Consider the following 19,831-nt stretch of genomic DNA (forward strand, 5'->3'; position numbering starts at 1 on the left):
AGCCAATGTGAGCACTTTGTGTGTGTTCTCAGTCACAGATATCAGCCAATGTGAGCACTTTGTGTGTGTTCTCAGTCACAGATATCAGCCAATGGGAGCATTGTGTGTGTTCTCAGTCACAGATATCAGCCAATGTGAGCACTTTGTGTGTGTTCTCAGTCACAGATATCAGCCAATGGGAGCATTGTGTGTGTTTCCTGATAAACGTCCATGTGATGTGGCTTCAAACAATGTCCCAACATTGTAAACAATAACACCTTCTTTTAAAGAACGTCCAGGTAATGGTTTCCAGTATGCATAGACAGGTTCCAGTTGATATGGATGGTAAAAAGGTACAAGCATTTCTTGACTCTGCATCTATCTAGCAGGCTACATACAGTGCATTCGGAAAGTATTCAGACCCCTTGACTTTTTCCACATTTTGTTATGTTACAGCCTTATTCTAAAATGGATTAAACTGTTTGTGTTCCTCATCAATCTAAACACAATATCCCATTATGACATCACAATACCCCATAATGGCAAGGCAAAAACAGGTTTTGGGGAATTTGTTTGCAAATTTATAAAATTAAAATTAAATGGAAATACCACATTTACATAACTATTCAGACCCTTTACTCAGTACTTTGTTGAAGCACCTTTGGCAGCGATTACAGCCTCGAGTCTTCTCGGGTATGACGCTACGAGCTTGGCACATCCTTTCAAGCTTTGTCAGGTGTAGCGTCGCTCCACAGCTATTTCCAGGTCTCTCCAGAGGTGTTTGATCGGGTTCAAGTCCGGGCTCTGGCTGGGCCACTCAGACATTCAGAGACTTGTCCCGAAGCCACTCGTTGTCCTGTTGGAAGGTGAACCTTCGCCCCAGTCTGAGGTCCTGAGCGCTTTGGAGCAGGTTTTCATCAATGATCTTTCTGTACTTCCCTTAATCCTGACTAGTCTCCCAGTCCCTGCCGCTGAAAAACATCCTCAAAGCATGATGCTGCCACCACCATGCCTCACCGAAGGGATGGTGCCAGGTTTCCTCCAGGCATGACGCTTGGCATTCAGGCCAAAGAGTTCAATCTTGGTTTCATCAGACCAGAGAATCTTGTTTCTCGTGGTCTCAGAGTCTTTCAGCAAATGCACTGTACACCTGTTCAAATCAAAGATCCCTCACACCATCTTAGATTTAACCCTATGAAAGACAACTGCACTTCCAAAATAGTCAGAATTAATCGATTAATTAGTTAAATCAAGAAATCTGTAAATAATTTAGACGTTTTTGCAGAGAAGATCTTAGTTGCGCAATTTTACATGAATGTCTTTAATGCAGTATTTCAACAACAACAAGGTGCATGAAAAACGAGTATATCGAGTCAGGACAGTCTCTGTACATGCAGTCTATCGAGTCAGGACAGTCTCTGTGCATGCAGTCTATCTAGTCAGGACAGTCTCTGTGCATGCAGTCTATCTAGTCAAGACAGTCTCTGTACATGCAGTCTATCTAGTCAGGACAGTCTCTGTACATGCAGTCTGTCGAGTCAGGACAGTCTCTGTACATGCAGTCTATCGAGTCAGGACAGTCTCTGTACATGCAGTCTATCGAGTCAGGACAGTCTCTGTACATGCAGTCTATCGAGTCAGGACAGTCTCTGTGCAGTCTATCGAGTCAGGACAGTCTCTGTGCAGTCTATCTAGTCAGGACAGTCTCTGTACATGCAGTCTATCTAGTCAGGACAGTCTCTGTGCAGTCTATCGAGTCAGGACTGTCTCAGTACATGCAGTCTATCTAGTCAGGACAGTCTCTGTACATGCAGTCTATCTAGTCAGGACAGTCTCTGTGCATGCAGTCTATCTAGTCAAGACAGTCTCTGTACATGCAGTCTATCTAGTCAGGACAGTCTCTGTACATGCAGTCTGTCGAGTCAGGACAGTCTCTGTACATGCAGTCTATCTAGTCAGGACAGTCTCTGTACATGCAGTCTATCTAGTCAGGACAGTCTCTGTGCATGCAGTCTATCTAGTCAGGACAGTCTCTGTGCATGCAGTCTATCGAGTCAGGACAGTCTCTGTACATGCAGTCTATCTAGTCAGGACAGTCTCTGTGCATGCAGTCTGTCGAGCCAGGACAGTCTCTGTACATGCAGTCTATCGAGTCAGGACAGTCTCTGTACATGCAGTCTATCTAGTCAGGACAGTCTCTGTGCAGTCTATCGAGTCAGGACAGTCTCAGTACATGCAGTCTATCTAGTCAGGACAGTCTCTGTACATGTAGTCTATCTAGTCAGGACAGTCTCTGTGCATGCAGTCTATCTAGTCAGGACAGTCTCTGTGCATGCAGTATATCGAGCCAGGACAGTCTCTGTGCATGCAGTCTATCGAGTCAGGACAGTCTCTGTACATGCAGTCTATCGAGTCAGGACAGTCTCTGTGCATGCAGTCCATCGAGCCAGGACAGTCTCTGTACATGCAGTCTATCGAGTCAGGACAGTCTCTGTACATGCAGTCTATCGAGTCAGGACAGTCTCTGTGCAGTCTATCGAGTCAGGACAGTCTCAGTACATGCAGTCTATCTAGTCAGGACAGTCTCTGTACATGTAGTCTATCTAGTCAGGACAGTCTCTGTGCATGCAGTCTATCTAGTCAGGACAGTCTCTGTGCATGCAGTATATCGAGCCAGGACAGTCTCTGTGCATGCAGTCTATCGAGTCAGGACAGTCTCTGTACATGCAGTCTATCGAGTCAGGACAGTCTCTGTGCATGCAGTCCATCGAGCCAGGACAGTCTCTGTACATGCAGTCTATCGAGTCAGGACAGTCTCTGTACATGCAGTCTATCGAGTCAGGACAGTCTCAGTGCAGTCTATCGAGTCAGGACAGTCTCAGTACATGCAGTCTATCTAGTCAGGACAGTCTCTGTGCATGCAGTCTATCTAGTCAGGACAGTCTCTGTGCATGCAGTCTATCGAGCCAGGACAGTCTCTGTGCATGCAGTCTATCGAGCCAGGACAGTCTCTGTGCATGCAGTCTATCGAGTCAGGACAGTCTCTGTACATGCAGTCTATCGAGTCAGGACAGTCTCTGTGCATGCAGTCCATCGAGCCAGGACAGTCTCTGTACATGCAGTCTATCGAGTCAGGACAGTCTCTGTACATGCAGTCTATCTAGTCAGGACAGTCTCTGTGCATGCAGTCTATCGAGTCAGGACAGTCTCTGTACATGTAGTCTATCTAGTCAGGACAGTCTCTGTACATGCAGTCTATCGAGTCAGGACAGTCTCTGTACATGCAGTCTATCGAGTCAGGACAGTCTCTGTACATGTAGTCTATCTAGTCAGGACAGTCTCTGTGCATGCAGTCTATCGAGTCAGGACAGTCTCTGTGCATGCAGTCTATCGAGTCAGGACAGTCTCTGTACATGCAGTCTATCTAGTCAGGAAAGTCATAAACACATTCTATCGAGTCAGGAACGTCATAAACACATTCTCAGTCAAAAATATCAGACAACGGGAGCACTGTGTGTGTTCTTGAATTGCATGAACTTTAAGTCCATGTGACCATGTGTACCCTAGTGACCATGTGTACCCTAGTGACCATGTGTACCCTAGTGACCATGTGTACCCTAGTGGACATGTGTACCCTAGTGGACATGTGTACCCTAGTGGACATGTGTACCCTAGTGGACATGTGTACCCCAGTGACCATGTGTACCCTAGTGACCATGTGTACCCTAGTGACCATGTGTACCCTAGTGGACATGTGTACCCTAGTGACCATGTGTACCCTAGTGGACATGTGTACCCTAGTAGACATGTGTACCCTAGTGACCATGTGTACCCTAGTGACCATGTGTACCCTAGTGGACATGTGTACCCTAGTGACCATGTGTACCCTAGTGGACATGTGTACCCTAGTGACCATGTGTACCCTAGTGACCATGTGTACCCCAGTGGACATGTGTACCCTAGTGGCCATGTGTACCCTAGTGACCATGTGTACCCCAGTGGCCATGTGTACCCTAGTGACCATGTGTACCCCAGTAGACATGTGGACATGTGTACCCCAGTGGCCATGTGTACCCTAGTGGACATGTGTAATGGCCCAACATTGTCCTCAACAAAATCCTATTTATTGTAGGCTTCATTTCACAAAAATAAAGTTCAGGTTTGTCACACAGTTCGTTGATGAACAGCAGTGGGAAAATAACCCAATCAGACTGGAGGTAAAGATACCTGAACAGAAAATGGCTCAACTAAAAGTGAAAGTCACCCAGTAAAACTACTAGAGTAAAAGTCTAAAAGTATTTGATTTTAAAGTTAAAAGTATAAATCATTACAAATTCCTTATTCTAGGAAAACCAGACAGCACCATTTTCTTGTTTTTTTAAATTCACAGATTTGTCTGAGGGTTGGAGCCCCTGACTCAGTTACAAATGAAGCGTTTATGTTTAGTAAGTCCGCCAGATCAGAGGTAGTAGGGATGTTCTCTTGATAAGTGTGTGAATTGGACCATTTTCCTGTCCTGTTAAGCATTCAAAATGTAATGAGTACTCTTGGGTGTCAGGGAAAATGCACAGAGTAAAAATGTACATTATTTTCTTTAGGAATGTAGTCAAATAAAAGTTTTTTTTTAAAGTAAAGTACAGATACCCCCAAAAAACGACTTAAGTAAAAGTACTTTACACCACTGTTGATGAGTGACAGAAATTATGTATAGACAGGCTCCAATTAATATGGATAGTAAAACGTTTTTAAAAAGATAGAAATGATTAAATATAATGGTATAAATAATGGTAAAAGAATGGTACATACACCTGTTCCAATAAATGTTAACTCACGTCATCTTAGATGTAACCCTTTAAATACAATTCTAGGAACATAGTAAAGGGATATTCCACATGAATAATATTTTTCACAACATTTTTATACACAACAAATAAACCAAACTATCTTCAATAGATTTTCTTTCACAAATGGCTCTAATTGTACTATATCCCTTCCCACACTGGGACCACTGATAACTTCTCTCAGCTGTTGATTCTTTCATGCCCTTTCAATTGTTGAAAACATGTACATTTCATCCCACAGTGGGAGCAGTGGAAGGCTTCTCCTTTGTGTGTGTTTTTTGATGCACTTTCATGTTCCATAAACTCTTAAAACTCTTTTCACAATAAGAACAGTGGAAAGGCTTCTCCACAGCGTGTGTTAGCTCATGTCTTTTCAGGTGCCCTGATAAGAAAAATCTCTTGCCACACTGGGAACAGTGGAAAGGTTTCTCTTCAGCATGTGTTAACTCATGGTGTTTCAGGGCATTTGATGAAAAAAATGTTTTTTCACACTGGGAGCAGTGATAAGGCTTATATACAGAGTGTGTTAGCTCATGATTTTTCAGGTTTCCTGAACGGGTGAATCTCTTCCCACACTGGGAGCAGTGGTAAGGCTTCTCTCCAGTGTGCGTTCTCTTATGTCCTTTTAGATCCCCTAACTGGGAAAATCTCTTCCCACACTGGGAGCAGTGGAAAGGCTTCTCCCCTGTATGTGTTTTCTCGTGTATTTTCAGGCTTGTTAACCAGCTGAAACTCTTTCCACACTGAGAGCAGTGGTGAGGCTTTTCTCCAGAGTGTATTCTCTCATGTCGTTTCAGGCTCCCTAACAAGGTAAAACTCTTTCCGCACTGGGAGCAGTGATGAGGCTTATCTTCTGTGTGTGTCCTTTCATGTCTTTTCAGGCCCCTTAAGTGGGTAAAACTGTTTCCACACAGGGAGCAGTGGAAAGGCTTCTCTCCTGTGTGTATTCTATTATGCAATTTCAGGCTCCATAAGTGGCCAAAACTTTTTTCACACTGGGAGCATTGGTAAGGCTTCTCCCCTATGTGCATTTTCTTGTGGTCTCTAAAGTGCCCTAACCACCAAAAACTCTTTCCACAGTGGCAGTAGTGGTTTTGTCTTGCTGGTTTGGATGTCTCTGGGTCTGGTTCCTCTGGAGGACTCTTCCCACTGTCAGAGTGAGAGTCTGGTCTCTCTCCTGTCAAAGACAAACAAAAACAGTATTGGTTAAACAGAGATCTGAATGAAAAAACTATTTATTTTACCAGGTAAATTGACTGAGAAGATATTCTCATTTACAGAAACAACCTGGTGAATAGTTAAAGGAGGAGGAGAGGGGATGAATGGACACTTTGCCAGGACACCAGCATTAAAATATCAACTCTTGCGATAAGTGCAATGGGACTGTCTTCCTAGGAGGTTTAATCCAGACTAGATCCCTCAATAAAAAGCCAGTATCTAGTTAAACAGAGCTGAATTAAAACTCCACATGATAAAACTGTTTTCCAACCAGGTTTAATCTAGACTAGTTCCCCTCAATAAAATAGTGTCATCAAAGTGACTGTAGTGCTTTGTAGACTTAAGGCTTTTATTTGCTTAAATCACTGAACACAACAGACTCCTATTTGAGACAGGCTTCTATTTGAGCCTGGTCTCCATTTCCTTAATGCACCTTTTGATTTAAGCAAATAGAAGCTTGGGCTGTTTATCTATGCTCATGTGGAGTTTTTAATTCAGCTCTGTTTAACTAGATACTGTTCATTGTTTAATTTCAGCTTTTTAATGCATTTTTTCATTTGATTTGTTTTGTCTTAGTATACTCTGACAGTGCATTTCTTCATTTGATTTGTTTTGTCTTAGTATACCCTCACAGTGCATTTCTTCATTTGATTTGTTTTGTCTTAGTATACTCTGACAGTGCATTTCTTCATTTGATTTGTTTTGTCTTAGTATACTCTGACAGTGCATTTCTTCATTTGATTTGTTTTGTCTTAGTATACTCTGACAGTGCATTTTCGGCAGTTCTTACTTTCCCCACAAGAGGGCGATCAACCGATTTCTCCCGATGTTGAATGGTTTTGTGGTTGCCAGTTAGCTAGCAGTTCGCAGCTGTTAGCAGTCAATGGCTAGTCGTTTCTTACTGCCGATAAAAACGGTGGTCACTAGTTACCACAGCCACAAAATCAGAAGGTCGGCCTACTCAACCAATCAGATGAGGAATGTGATGGCGCGTATTCTGGTTCGTGAGAAACGCCTCATTTTCCCAAATGGTATACCTCGAGTTCAAGTTTGAGGACCAAATAACTAAATACATTCAGGAACAAGAATTGGCAACGTCACTCAAACTCACAACATTGAGGAAGGACAAACATTTTCGGCAAACGGGTAAAGTTGTCAACTCTCTTTTAGATGCCTAGTAGCTAACCGTTGCTACTCTCATCTAAAATGAGCTAGCTGGCATAAGGGATTCCATTCCCAGAACAGAGGAGTTCATCTATTTGATAGGGAAACGTTGTTAATTTCCCTACAAGCATTTACACCTTACACTTTTACTTGAATAATGTCGAATTACTAACTAACAATGGAATGTTCCTCAACAAAATGGAAGAAGATGGGACTTTAAACAGGTGTCCCAACTCTGTGGTCTCTAAAGATCCCATGGCACTGATGAAGCCGGTCAGCATACACACTCCCTCATCTGATTGGTCGAGGAGGCGGGCATTCTGACTCTGTGGTCCCTAAAGATCCCATGGCACTGATGAAGCTGGTCATCTGATTGGTCGAGGAGGCGGGCCTTCTGACTCTGTGGTCACTAAAGATCCCATGGCACTGATAAATCCGGTCATCTGATTGGTCGAGGCGGGGGGGGGGGGTTATATTTGTCCTGTTTTCACTGCATGTGTATATCAAACTGTATTCCTATCAGTACAATGCCTTCAGAAAGTATTCATACCCCTCGACTTAATCCACATTACAGCCTGAAATCAAAACGGATTAAATAGATCGTTTTATTCAGACCCATTTCCCATTGACATAAATATACACATCAATACATGTCAGAATCCCCAGGCAGCGATTTCAGCGGTGAGTCTTTCTGCATACGTCAAAGAGTTCAGCACACCTGGATTGTACAATATTTGAAAAATATATATATTTTTTTAATTCTTCAAGCTCTGTCAAGTTGGTTGTTCATTCCTAGACAGCCATTTTCAAGTCTGACCATAGATTTGAGACGATTTAAAATCAAACTGTAACTAGGCCACTCAGGAACATTCAATGTCGCCTTGGTAAGCAACACCAGCGTAGATTTGGCTTTGTGCTTTAGCTTATTGTCCTGCTGAAAGGTGAATTAATCTTCCAGTGTCTGGTGGAAAGCAGACTGAACCAGGTTTTCCTCTAGGATTTTGCCTGTGCTTAGCTCCATTCTATAAATTTTTTTATCCTGAAAAACTCCCCTGTCCTTAATGACTGCAAGCATACCCATAACATGATGCGGCCACCACTATGCTTGAAAATATGGAGAGTGGTGCTAAGTAATGTGTGGATTTGCCCCAAACGTAACACTTTGTATTCAGGACAAAAAGGGACTTGCTTTGCCACATTTTTTAGCAGTAATTCTTTAGTGCCTTGTTGCAAACAGGATGGATTTTTTAGGAATATATATATTCTGTACAGACTTCCTTCTTTTCACTCTGTCAATTGGGATAGTATTGTGGAGTAACTACAATGTTGTTGATCCATCCTCAGTTTTCTATCACAGCCATTAAATTCTGTTTTAAAGTCACCATTGGCCTCATTGTGACATCACTGGGCAGTTTCCTTCATCTCCTGCTACTGAGTTAGGAAGGACGCCTGTATCATTGGAGTGACTGGCTGTATTGATACACCATCCAAAGTGTAATTAATAACGTCACCATGCTCAAAGGGATCTTCAACGTGTTTACTTTTACCCATATGCCAATAGGTTCCCTTATTTATGAGGCACTGGAAAACCTCCCCTGGTCTCTGTGCTTGAAATTCACTGCTCGACGGAGGGACCTTACAGATAATTGTATGTGTGGGGTACAGAGATGAGGTAGTCATTCAAAACTCATGTTAAACACTCTTACTGCACACAGAGTGAGTCTGTGCAACTTATGTGAATGGTTAAGCACATCTTTACTCCTGAACTTATTTAGTCTTGCCATAACAAAAGGGTTGAATATTTATTGACTGAAGACAGCTCAGCTTTTCATTCATTTGTTAACATGTTGAAAAACATAATTCCACTTTGACATTATGGGTTATTGTTGGTAGGCCAGTGACCCCCCAAAAAATGATACATTTCATCCATTTTAAATTCAGGCTGTGACACATCAAAATGTGGAAAAAGTCATGGGATGTGAATACTCTCCGAAGGCACTGTAATACTGTGTATGAAAGTACCATGTATGAATAATGTATGTCACAAAATCTGTAACAAAACAAAATACTTCCTGTCCTCTGAAGAGGGGGGTGGAGCCAATCAAATATATGTAAATAAAGAGTATGTAAGTTGAGTTAATTAAGGTGGTGAGTTCCCCTTTACACTGTAAAGAGGTCTGGGGTCTAGAAAAGTGCCATGTAAGTACAATCAATTATTATTAAATATTTTGTCATCTTCCATAGCTTGAAGACCATGCCTTTGTACAGAGACAGAAACTGGTACAAAATAGCAAAAAAATAAATAAATTGAACTGCAAGGCCATGTTAAGTTAAATGAGTATATAACAGGGCTGAGGTTCATCTTAAATCAGCCCCCCAAAAATCGGACAATTTCAACAACAAAAATTCAGTGAACATTGCGGTTTAGCTGTTTATATAATAAAAAATAAAAATCAAGTTGTGTCAATTTGTTAGTCTACGGGCTATTTTCAAAACAACGCAGTAACTATGAGTAAAGGGCCAACGTCACGATCAGCTTGTAAACTGAGTTTGAATAAGACATCCGATTAACACGTAGCGTTTAAAAAACGGCTACCATCATGTTTCCAGAGTTATTCATTCATTATTTCAATGTAACAAATCAAACATTTAAACCTCGTAAACAAATCATGGTAATTAATGGTGACCTCATTAACAATTCATTTAGACCCAGCGTTAGATTTGCTGAAATCTGTGCAGTTGCCCGGCTATTAATAAAAAGGGACAGATGGCTATTTGAGACTGTGTTTAATTGAAGTTTTATGGGTAGCCAAGTCAGTATAGGATACATATTAAGTATACATCTTTGTTATTTGGTAGGCTACTAGATTAAACAATTGGTTGTTCCATATGAATTCAATCCCTTCCTGACTGCACCCGCTTCGATTTGAACTAAACCTTCCACACATGTTTGACCATGGTAGAATTATTCAGAAACCTTCCACACATGTTTGACCATGGTAGAATTATTCAGAAACCTTCCACACATGTTTGTCCATGGTAGAATTATTCAGAAACCTTCCACACATGTTTGACCATGGTAGTAGTGTTCAGAAACCTTCCACACATGTTTGCCCATGGTAGTAGTGTTCAGAAACCTTCCACACATGTTTGACCATGGTAGTAGTGTTCAGAAACCTTCCACACATGTTTGCCCATGGTAGTAGTGTTCAGAAACCTTCCACACATGTTTGTCCATGGTAGAAGTATTCAGAAACCTTCCACACATGTTTGTCCATGGTAGTAGTATTCAGAAACCTCCCACACATGTTTGCCCATGGTAGAATTATTCAGAAACCTTCCACACATGTTTTCCCATGGTAGTAGTGTTCAGAAACCTTCCACACGTGTTTGTCCATGGTAGAAGTATTCAGAAACCTTCCACACATGTTTGTCCATGGTAGAATTATTCAGAAACCTTCCACACATGTTTGTCCATGGTAGAAGTATTCAGAAACCTTCCACACGTGTTTTCCCATGGTAGTAGTGTTCAGAAACCTTCCACACGTGTTTGTCCATGGTAGAAGTATTCAGAAACCTTCCACACATGTTTGTCCATGGTAGTAGTATTACGAAACCTTCCACACATGTTTGTCCATGGTAGAAGTATTCAGAAACCTTCCACACATGTTTGTCCATGGTAGAAGTATTCAGAAACCTTCCACACATGTTTGTCCATGGTAGTAGTGTTCAGAAACCTTCCACACATGTTTGTCCATGGTAGTAGTATTCAGAAACCTTCCACACATGTTTGTCCATGGTAGAAGTATTCAGAAACCTTCCACACATGTTTGTCCATGGTAGTAGTATTCAGAAACCTTCCACACATGTTGGTCCATGGTAGTAGTATTCAGAAACCTCCCACACATGTTTGTCCATGGTAGTAGTGTTCAGAAACCTTCCACACATGTTTGTCCATGGTAATAGTGTTCAGAAACCTTCCACACATGTTTGTCCATGGTAGAAGTATTCAGAAACCTTCCACACATGTTTGTCCATGGTAGAATTATTCAGAAACCTTCCACAAGCAGGTTTGTTGATGGTAGAAGTATTCAGAAGCCTTCCACACGTGTTTTCCCATGGTAGTAGTGTTCAGAAACCTTCCACACGTGTTTGTAATGGTAGAAGTATTCAGAAACCTTCCACACATGTTTGTCCATGGTAGTAGTATTACGAAACCTTCCACACATGTTTGTCCATGGTAGAAGTATTCAGAAACCTTCCACACATGTTTGTCCATGGTAGAAGTATTCAGAAACCTTCCACACATGTTTGTCCATGGTAGTAGTGTTCAGAAACCTTCCACACATGTTTGTCCATGGTAGTAGTATTCAGAAACCTTCCACACATGTTTGTCCATGGTAGAAGTATTCAGAAACCTTCCACACATGTTTGTCCATGGTAGTAGTGTTCAGAAACCTTCCACACATGTTGGTCCATGGTAGTAGTATTCAGAAACCTTCCACACATGTTGGTCCATGGTAGTAGTATTCAGAAACCTCCCACACATGTTTGTCCATGGTAGTAGTGTTCAGAAACCTTCCACACATGTTTGTCCATGGTAGAAGTATTCAGAAACCTTCCACACATGTTTGTCCATGGTAGAAGTATTCAGAAACCTTCCACACATGTTTGCCCATGGTAGAAGTATTCAGAAACCTTCCAAACATGTTTGCCCATGGTAGAAGTATTCAGAAACCTTCCACACATGTTTGTCCATGGTAGTAGTGTTCAGAAACCTTCCACACATGTTTGTCCATGGTAGTAGTATTACGAAACCTTCCAAACCTTCCACACATGTTTGTCCATGGTAGTAGTATTCAGAAACCTTCCACACATGTTGGTCCATGGTAGTAGTATTCAGAAACCTCCCACACATGTTTGTCCATGGTAGTAGTGTTCAGAAACCTTCCACACATGTTTGTCCATGGTAGTAGTGTTCAGAAACCTTCCACACATGTTTGTCCATGGTAGAAGTATTCAGAAACCTTCCACACATGTTTGTCCATGGTAGAATTATTCAGAAACCTTCCACACATGTTTGTCCATGGTAGAAGTATTCAGAAACCTTCCACACGTGTTTTCCCATGGTAGTAGTGTTCAGAAACCTTCCACACGTGTTTGTCCATGGTAGAAGTATTCAGAAACCTTCCACACATGTTTGTCCATGGTAGTAGTATTACGAAACCTTCCACACATGTTTGTCCATGGTAGAAGTATTCAGAAACCTTCCACACATGTTTGTCCATGGTAGAAGTATTCAGAAACCTTCCACACATGTTTGTCCATGGTAGTAGTGTTCAGAAACCTTCCACACATGTTTGTCCATGGTAGTAGTATTCAGAAACCTTCCACACATGTTTGTCCATGGTAGAAGTATTCAGAAACCTTCCACACATGTTTGTCCATGGTAGTAGTGTTCAGAAACCTTCCACACATGTTGGTCCATGGTAGTAGTATTCAGAAACCTTCCACACATGTTGGTCCATGGTAGTAGTATTCAGAAACCTCCCACACATGTTTGTCCATGGTAGTAGTGTTCAGAAACCTTCCACACATGTTTGTCCATGGTAGAAGTATTCAGAAACCTTCCACACATGTTTGTCCATGGTAGAAGTATTCAGAAACCTTCCACACATGTTTGCCCATGGTAGAAGTATTCAGAAACCTTCCAAACATGTTTGCCCATGGTAGAAGTATTCAGAAACCTTCCACACATGTTTGTCCATGGTAGTAGTGTTCAGAAACCTTCCACACATGTTTGTCCATGGTAGTAGTATTACGAAACCTTCCACACATGTTTGTCCATGGTAGTAGTATTCAGAAACCTTCCACACATGTTTGTCCATGGTAGAAGTGTTCAGAAACCTTCCACACATGTTTGCCCATGGTAGAATTATTCAGAAACCTTCCACACATGTTTGTCCATGGTAGAAGTATTCAGAAACCTTCCACACATGTTTGTCCATGGTAGTAGTGTTCAGAAAGTGACTTTTTGGACCTGAATGCCAAAACATCCTCAGGAGATAGAGGTACTCAAAGTTGACCCATTTTGCATACCCGACCCCACCTTATTGTGAGACATCCATGTCTTCATTACAGATACAAGGTTGAGTTTGACATCATGTGCAAACATGTAGGGTTTCGTTCAAATCAAAAGGGGGTGCAGTCAGAAAGTGATTGACATCATATGGAACGACCCAATTCCTACAGAACAGAACAAGTGTAGAACTCAGTAGAATTCCCCTCTTATAAACCACACTGTGGTTCAACAACTGCAGGGAATTTGTGCCGTTTTTAAGATACTCACTGGTGTTAATCAGATCTTCAGTCACCTCCTCCTCTTTCACTCCCAAAACGTCTTCCTCTTCTGAGATATCCTGCTCTTCCTCTCCAAAAGGTTCATCTTCCTCTTTCACTGTAATATCCTCCTCTTCTTCTTTCAATGTGATAGCCTCATCTTCCTCCTTTTCCATTCTGAAAGCTTCTTCCTCCTCTTCTTTCACTGTGGCAGCCTCCTTCTCCTCTCCAAATACGGCATCCTCTTCTTCATCCTCCTCCTTCACTGTAATAACTTCCTCTTCCTCGACACTGTTCACCATCATACCCTCTTTCTCCGTCCAGCAGACCTCCTCTTCTTTAACAAGGGGGGAGTAACTTAGTGAGCTCATTGTTGGGAATGTTAACTAGCTAGGTCAATATACCAACGAAGATACCTATAGTAGCTAGCTGGTTTGACGAAAGAGCACAGCACTATGGGGACACAAACGGTTCTTCACTCACCGAAGTAAAATGAATCCTTTAACTTAATATATAAATTGTTACAAGCCGTTTGTTCATTTCTGGAAAGCGTGTTGGTGAAAAGTTAACTAGCTAGCTTCAGCCACTGGTGCTATCGAAACGGACGTAGCCATCTATCTATAACGTTAGCATCAGACAATCAACGTCGTATCTAACTGGATGTGAAATAAAACCGATTAGCGGTACTAAGGCGTAAATATACGTGTATTTAAAACACATTGCCTAACATCCACAGGACGTGTCTGGATACTTTAAACTTTTTTTTTTAGCAAGCTGCTACTGATGAGCCGCTTCTTCTTTATGATTTGGTTGGCGGATCACATTCAACTTTTGGCTGCATACACCGCCGCCTACTGTACTGGAGTGGGAGGCCAGTCACAGCCGACCTACATTTACTTCCGGTAATACGGGAACAAGGAAAATTACCATGGCAACTATTAACCCTCTTTAAAACGCCACCACCCCATTCCACTATTTAACCCTATCTAATCCTGCTCCAGACCAGAACACTACCCCCTCATTCCACTATTTAACCCTGTCTAATCCTACTCCAGACCACTACCACCCCATTCCACTATTTAACCCTGTCGGATCCTACTCCAGACCACTACCCCCCCATTCCACTATTTAACCCTGTCTAATCCTACTCCAGAACACTAACACCCCATTCCACTATTTAACCCTGTCTAATCCTACTTCAGAACACTACCACCCCATTCCACTATTTAACCCTGTCTAATCCTACTCCAGACCACTACCACCCCATTCCACTATTTAACCCTGTCTAATCCTACTCCAGACCAGAACACTACCACCCCATTCCACTATTTAACCCTGTCTAATCCTACTCCAGACCACTACCACCCCATTCCACTATTTAACCCTGTCTAATCCTACTCCAGACCACTACCACCCCATTCCACTATTTAACCCTGTCTAATCCTATTCCAGACCACTACCACCCCATTCCACTATTTAACCCTGTCTAATCCTATTCCAGACCACTACCACCCCATTCCACTATTTAACCCTGTCTAATCCTAGTCCAGACCACTACCACCCCATTCCACTATTTAACCCTGTCTAATCCTAGTCCAGACCAGACCACTACCACCCCATTCCACTATTTAACCCTGTCTAATCCTATTCCAGACCACTACCACCCCATTCCACTATTTAACCCTGTCTAATCCTATTCCAGACCACTACCACCCCATTCCACTATTTAACCCTGTCTAGTCCTAGTCCGGACCACTACCACCCCATTCCACTATTTAACCCTGTCTAATCCTATTCCAGACCACTACCACCCCATTCCACTATTTAACCCTGTCTAATCCTAGTCCAGACCACTACCACCCCATTCCACTATTTAACCCTGTCTAATCCTACTCCAGACCAGAACACTACCACCCCATTCCACTATTTAACCCTGTCTAATCCTACTCCAGACCAGTACCACCCCATTCCACTATTTAACCCTGTCTAATCCTACTCCAGACCACTACCACCCCATTCCACTATTTAACCCTGTCTAATCCTATTCCAGACCACTACCACCCCATTCCACTATTTAACCCTGTCTAATCCTATTCCAGACCACTACCACCCCATTCCACTATTTAACCCTGTCTAATCCTAGTCCAGACCACTACCACCCCATTCCACTATTTAACCCTGTCTAATCCTAGTCCAGACCAGTGGTCTGAGAGGACCGAACACTACCACTCAACACCCACTGCAACTGTTACGCAGTAAATCCTCGCAATCCAAAGTACTTCTCAGCCGCTTCCACCACAACTTCTATGTTCTGTGACTTCCAATCCATTTCTGCAGTACAATTGACAACCGTGGCTATAACCGCTAAACCCCCCCACCTTACTGAAGCAGATATTCTTCCCATCATTCTGTGCTCTACTCACAGGAAATCCACTCAGGATCCCTCACCCTGCTGTACCCACCTTCCTCTTCCTCCTTCTTCACTGCTTTGGCATACGACACTCTGCGATACTCTAACGCTGGCAACCTCACCCTGCCTTTCTCTCACCAGACTCCTCCGATCTCCAGCCTCATGGGCACCCCCCAAACTAACACATACAACTTGTATCCACTGATAGTAAACATTCCTTTCGTCTCATGCCCTCCTGCAGCACACTTCTCACATCTAGGAATCTCCCTCCTCCATTTTGGAGGACATATATTTCCATTGTTGGATCGGTCACTCGAATATCTTGTCAATGTAATAGACACTCTTTGGTATTGTCCAATGGTTTTGTCACACAGCAACATCCCCGACCGACACACACACACACACACACACATAATAAATTGGTTTAACCTATTTAAAAATAAACAAATATGCAGTCCAAACACGTCAAAAAATGTATTCAATTTTAACTAACAATTCCATTCATTTTAAAGAGTGTTGGCGAGGCAGACATGGTGTTTACCCAATAAACACATTCATTTTAAAGAGGCAGACATGGTGTTTACCTAATAAACACATTCATTTTAAAGAGGCAGACATGGTGTTTACCCAATAAACACATTCATTTTAAAGAGTGAGGCAGACATGCAGTGATACATTACTAAACATTTGGTCCAGTGTATCTGCAACATGTACAAGGCTCCCGAGCGGCGCAGCGGTCTAAGGCACTGCATCTCGGTGCTAGAGGCGTCACTACAGTCCCTGGTTCGAATCCAGGCTGTATCACATCCGGCTGTGATAGGGAGTCCCATAGGGCGGCGCACAATTGGCCCAGCGTCGTCCGGGTTTGGCCGGGGTAGGCAGTCATTGTAAATAAGAAATTGTTCTTAACTGACTTGCCTCGTTAAATAAAAAATATGACCTTCCTTCAGTAATAAATAATAATGATATACAATTGAACTCTCTGTGTGAAAGTGGGACAGAACACACACAAATGACTAAGCAATTTATTTCCCCAAAAAAACTTTATTGAAAAACAGTTTTTACAGCACAATTCCCTTTAGAAAAAACCAGCTTAAATGGTTCTTCTCTCCTGATCGTGGAGAGCTAGAGGGTTGTGTTAGCTCCCCAAGTTAATGCCTAGGCTTTAGCTCAGTGGGCTAACAGCACAGCCTTGCGGCAGGCTTGCATGTATACAGGGTTCGAATCCACGGCTCTCAGGCACATGTGTAAGGCATCAAGTGATGGAGCAGACTCTCTGGTTTAGGACACCCAAACAGTCTGTCAGTGATGGAGCAGACTCTCTGGTTTAGGACACCCAAACAGTCTGTCAGTGATGGAGCAGACTCTCTGGTTTAGGACACCCAAACAGTCTGTCAGTGATGGAGCAGACTCTCTGGTTTAGGACACCCAAACAGTCTGTCAGTGATGGAGCAGACTCTCTGGTTTAGGATACCCAAACAGTCTGTCAGTGATGGAGCAGACTCTCTGGTTTAGGATACCCAAACAGCCTGTCAGTGATGGAGCAGACTCTCTGGTTTAGGACACCCAAACAGCCTGTCAGTGATGGAGCAGACTCTCTGGTTTAGGATACCTAAACAGCCTGTCAGTGATGGAGCAGACTCTCTGGTTTAGGATACCCAAACAGCTTGTCAGTGATGGAGCAGACTCTCTGGTTTAGGATACCCAAACAGCTTGTCAGTGATGGAGCAGACTCTCTGGTTTAGGATACCCAAACAGCTCAAAGTCTGGCTCATACAAACTGTACAGCTTCCTCCTCAACTCGGCCGGAACCTCAGCGAACCAATCCCGTTCCCAGCTGGCCGCCGTGCGGTTCCGGTTGCTAGGCGGGAACTTTATCTGGTCTTCCAGGCCCAGGTTCCGGAGCAGCTGATCCGAGTCGTCCTCCAGGTTTTCCAGCGTGCCGATGAAATCATAGTGGATCTGACAGGGGTGACAGAGCCGGTACACCTGGGGAGGAGGAGGAGAAGTTAACTTGAGTACAGTTGGGTTGAGAGAACACACACACACACACACACACACACACACACACACACACACACACACACACACACACACACACACACACACACACACACACCTGGCGCCAGTGTTCGTTGAATGGCTGCTCCTGCTCCGTCTGGGGGTCGAGGAGATACCGGACGAACTCAGAGAACGACGGCTGGATCCCCGCTTTGAACGCCTCCGCCGCTGACTCCGGAACCCTGGAGGTCCCGTTTCCATAACGACGGAGCATGACGGAGCCAAACTGGCGGTAGAAGTCTTCGTTGGGCTGTTGGAACTTGTTCCGGAAGGCGGAGATGAGTCGGACGAAGGGGTCGCGGACAAACAGGAACTTGGTGTAACTCTGGAGTTTCACCCTCATCAGGTGACGGGAGAGACGGCCATACCTACGCCAGAACTATAGGAGGAGGAGGAGGAGGAGAGGAGGGGGAGGGAAGATGAGAGGATAGGGAGGGAGGGAGGGAGGGAGGGAGGGAGGGAGGGAGGGAGGGAGGTGATGAGGATGAATAGAGTGAAGAGAAGGGATAAAGAAGTTGGATGACGCGTCACTCTATACAGAAAGTATACACACAGTATACACACAGTATACACACAGTTTACAGACAGTATACAGACAGTATACACACAGTATACAGACAGTATACACACAGTTTACAGACAGTATACACACAGTTTACAGACAGTATACAGACAGTATACAGACAGTATACACACAGTTTACAGACAGTTTACAGACAGTATACACACAGTTTACAGACAGTATACAGACAGTATACACACAGTTTACAGACAGTTTACAGACAGTATACACACAGTTTACAGACAGTATACACACAGTATACACACAGCATACACACAATATACACACAGTATGCAGACAGTATATAGACAGTATACACACAGTATACCGACAGTATACACACAGTATACACACAGTATGCAGACAGTATACAGACAGTATACACACAGTATACAGACCTTGGAGAAGGTGAGGTGCAGGGAGGAGTTGTGTATGAGGTCAGGGGGCAGGGCCTGGGGGTCGCGGTAAGGTTGTCCATCCGGAGCCAGCAGACCCTCAGAGAGAACCACCATTACACGCTTCCAGTTGGTACATGCTACCTAGAGAGAGGAGGAGAGGAGGGAGGAGGTGGAGGAGAGGAGGTGGAGGAGAGGAGGGGGAAGAAAGGAGAGGAGGGAGGGGAGGAGGTGGAGGAGAGGAGGGGGAAGAAAGGAGAGGAGGGAGGGGAGGAGGTGGAGGAGAGGAGGTGGAGGAGAGGAGGGGGAAGACAGGAGAGGAGGGAGGAGAGGAGGTGGAGGAGGTGGAGGAGAGGAGGCGGAGAGGAGGAGGTGGGGGAGAGGAGGTAGAGGAGGTGGGGGAGAGGACGGGGAGGAGGTGGAGGAGAGGAGGGGAAGAAAGGAGAGGCGGGAGGAGGTGGAGGGAGGAGGTGGAGGAGAGGAGGGAGGTGGAGGAGAGGGGGTGGGGGAGGTGTTTGGAAGAGATTAGGGAGAAGAAAGGAGAGGAGGGAGGAGAGGAGGAGGTGAAGGAGAGGAGGTGGAGGAGAGGAGGTGGAGGAGGTGGAGGAGAGGAGGGGGAAGAAAGGAGAGGAGGGAGGAGAGGAGGTGGAGGATCAAATATTTTTTTATATCAACAGTTGTCACAAAGTGCTTTACAGATAGCCAGCCTAACACAATGCAGATGCAGAAGCACAGCGTCTAGGAAAAACCCCCTAGAAGGCAGGAACCTAGAGACCTAGAGAGGAACCAGGCTCTGAGGGGAAGACAGTCCTCTTCCCCTCCCTACCTTGGGAACGTAGCAGTAGATGATCTCATGTCTGTC

At 43.8% G+C, this 19,831-nt stretch overlaps 2 protein-coding genes across 4 annotated transcripts in view; both read right to left on the reverse strand.

Annotated features, from left to right (window-relative positions):
- Nucleotides 1-3,894: 3,894 nt before the first annotated feature.
- LOC139568397 (zinc finger protein 180-like) lies at nt 3,895-14,341 on the reverse strand. The gene is made up of 2 exons (XM_071390185.1): nt 13,552-14,341; nt 3,895-5,997 (listed from the first exon to the last, which is right to left on the reverse strand). The coding sequence occupies exons 1-2, from the start codon at nt 13,910-13,912 to the stop codon at nt 5,051-5,053; spliced, it is 1,308 nt and encodes a 435-aa protein (XP_071246286.1). The 5' UTR covers nt 13,913-14,341; the 3' UTR covers nt 3,895-5,050.
- A 2,634-nt stretch (nt 14,342-16,975) lies between these two features.
- LOC139568398 (carbohydrate sulfotransferase 12-like) overlaps nt 16,976-19,831 on the reverse strand; it is a 15,738-nt gene continuing 12,882 nt past the window's right edge. For all 3 annotated transcript variants that reach the window (XM_071390186.1, XM_071390188.1, XM_071390187.1), the window contains exons 2-5: nt 19,796-19,831; nt 18,973-19,113; nt 18,071-18,391; nt 16,976-17,940 (exon numbers count right to left, since the gene is read on the reverse strand). The exon at nt 19,796-19,831 is cut by the window's right edge and continues 623 nt beyond it. In XM_071390186.1, the coding sequence (XP_071246287.1) occupies nt 17,668-17,940; nt 18,071-18,391; nt 18,973-19,113; nt 19,796-19,831 (771 nt within the window). In that variant the 3' untranslated portion in view covers nt 16,976-17,667. The remainder of the gene's footprint in view (nt 17,941-18,070; nt 18,392-18,972; nt 19,114-19,795) is intronic.

This window comes from Salvelinus alpinus, chromosome 2, assembly GCF_045679555.1.
Source record: "Salvelinus alpinus chromosome 2, SLU_Salpinus.1, whole genome shotgun sequence".
Classification (NCBI taxonomy): domain Eukaryota; kingdom Metazoa; phylum Chordata; class Actinopteri; order Salmoniformes; family Salmonidae; genus Salvelinus; species Salvelinus alpinus.

Bases quoted from the DNA above. Each gene is read 5' to 3' on its own strand.
- LOC139568397 (XM_071390185.1), bottom strand. From the start codon at position 13,912: ATGAGCTCACTAAGTTACTCCCCCCTTGTTAAAGAAGAGGAGGTCTGC. The intron at 5,998-13,551 runs GTGAGTATCTTA...TGTCTTTGACAG, and splicing joins TGAAGATCTGATTAACACCA to GAGAGAGACCAGACTCTCAC.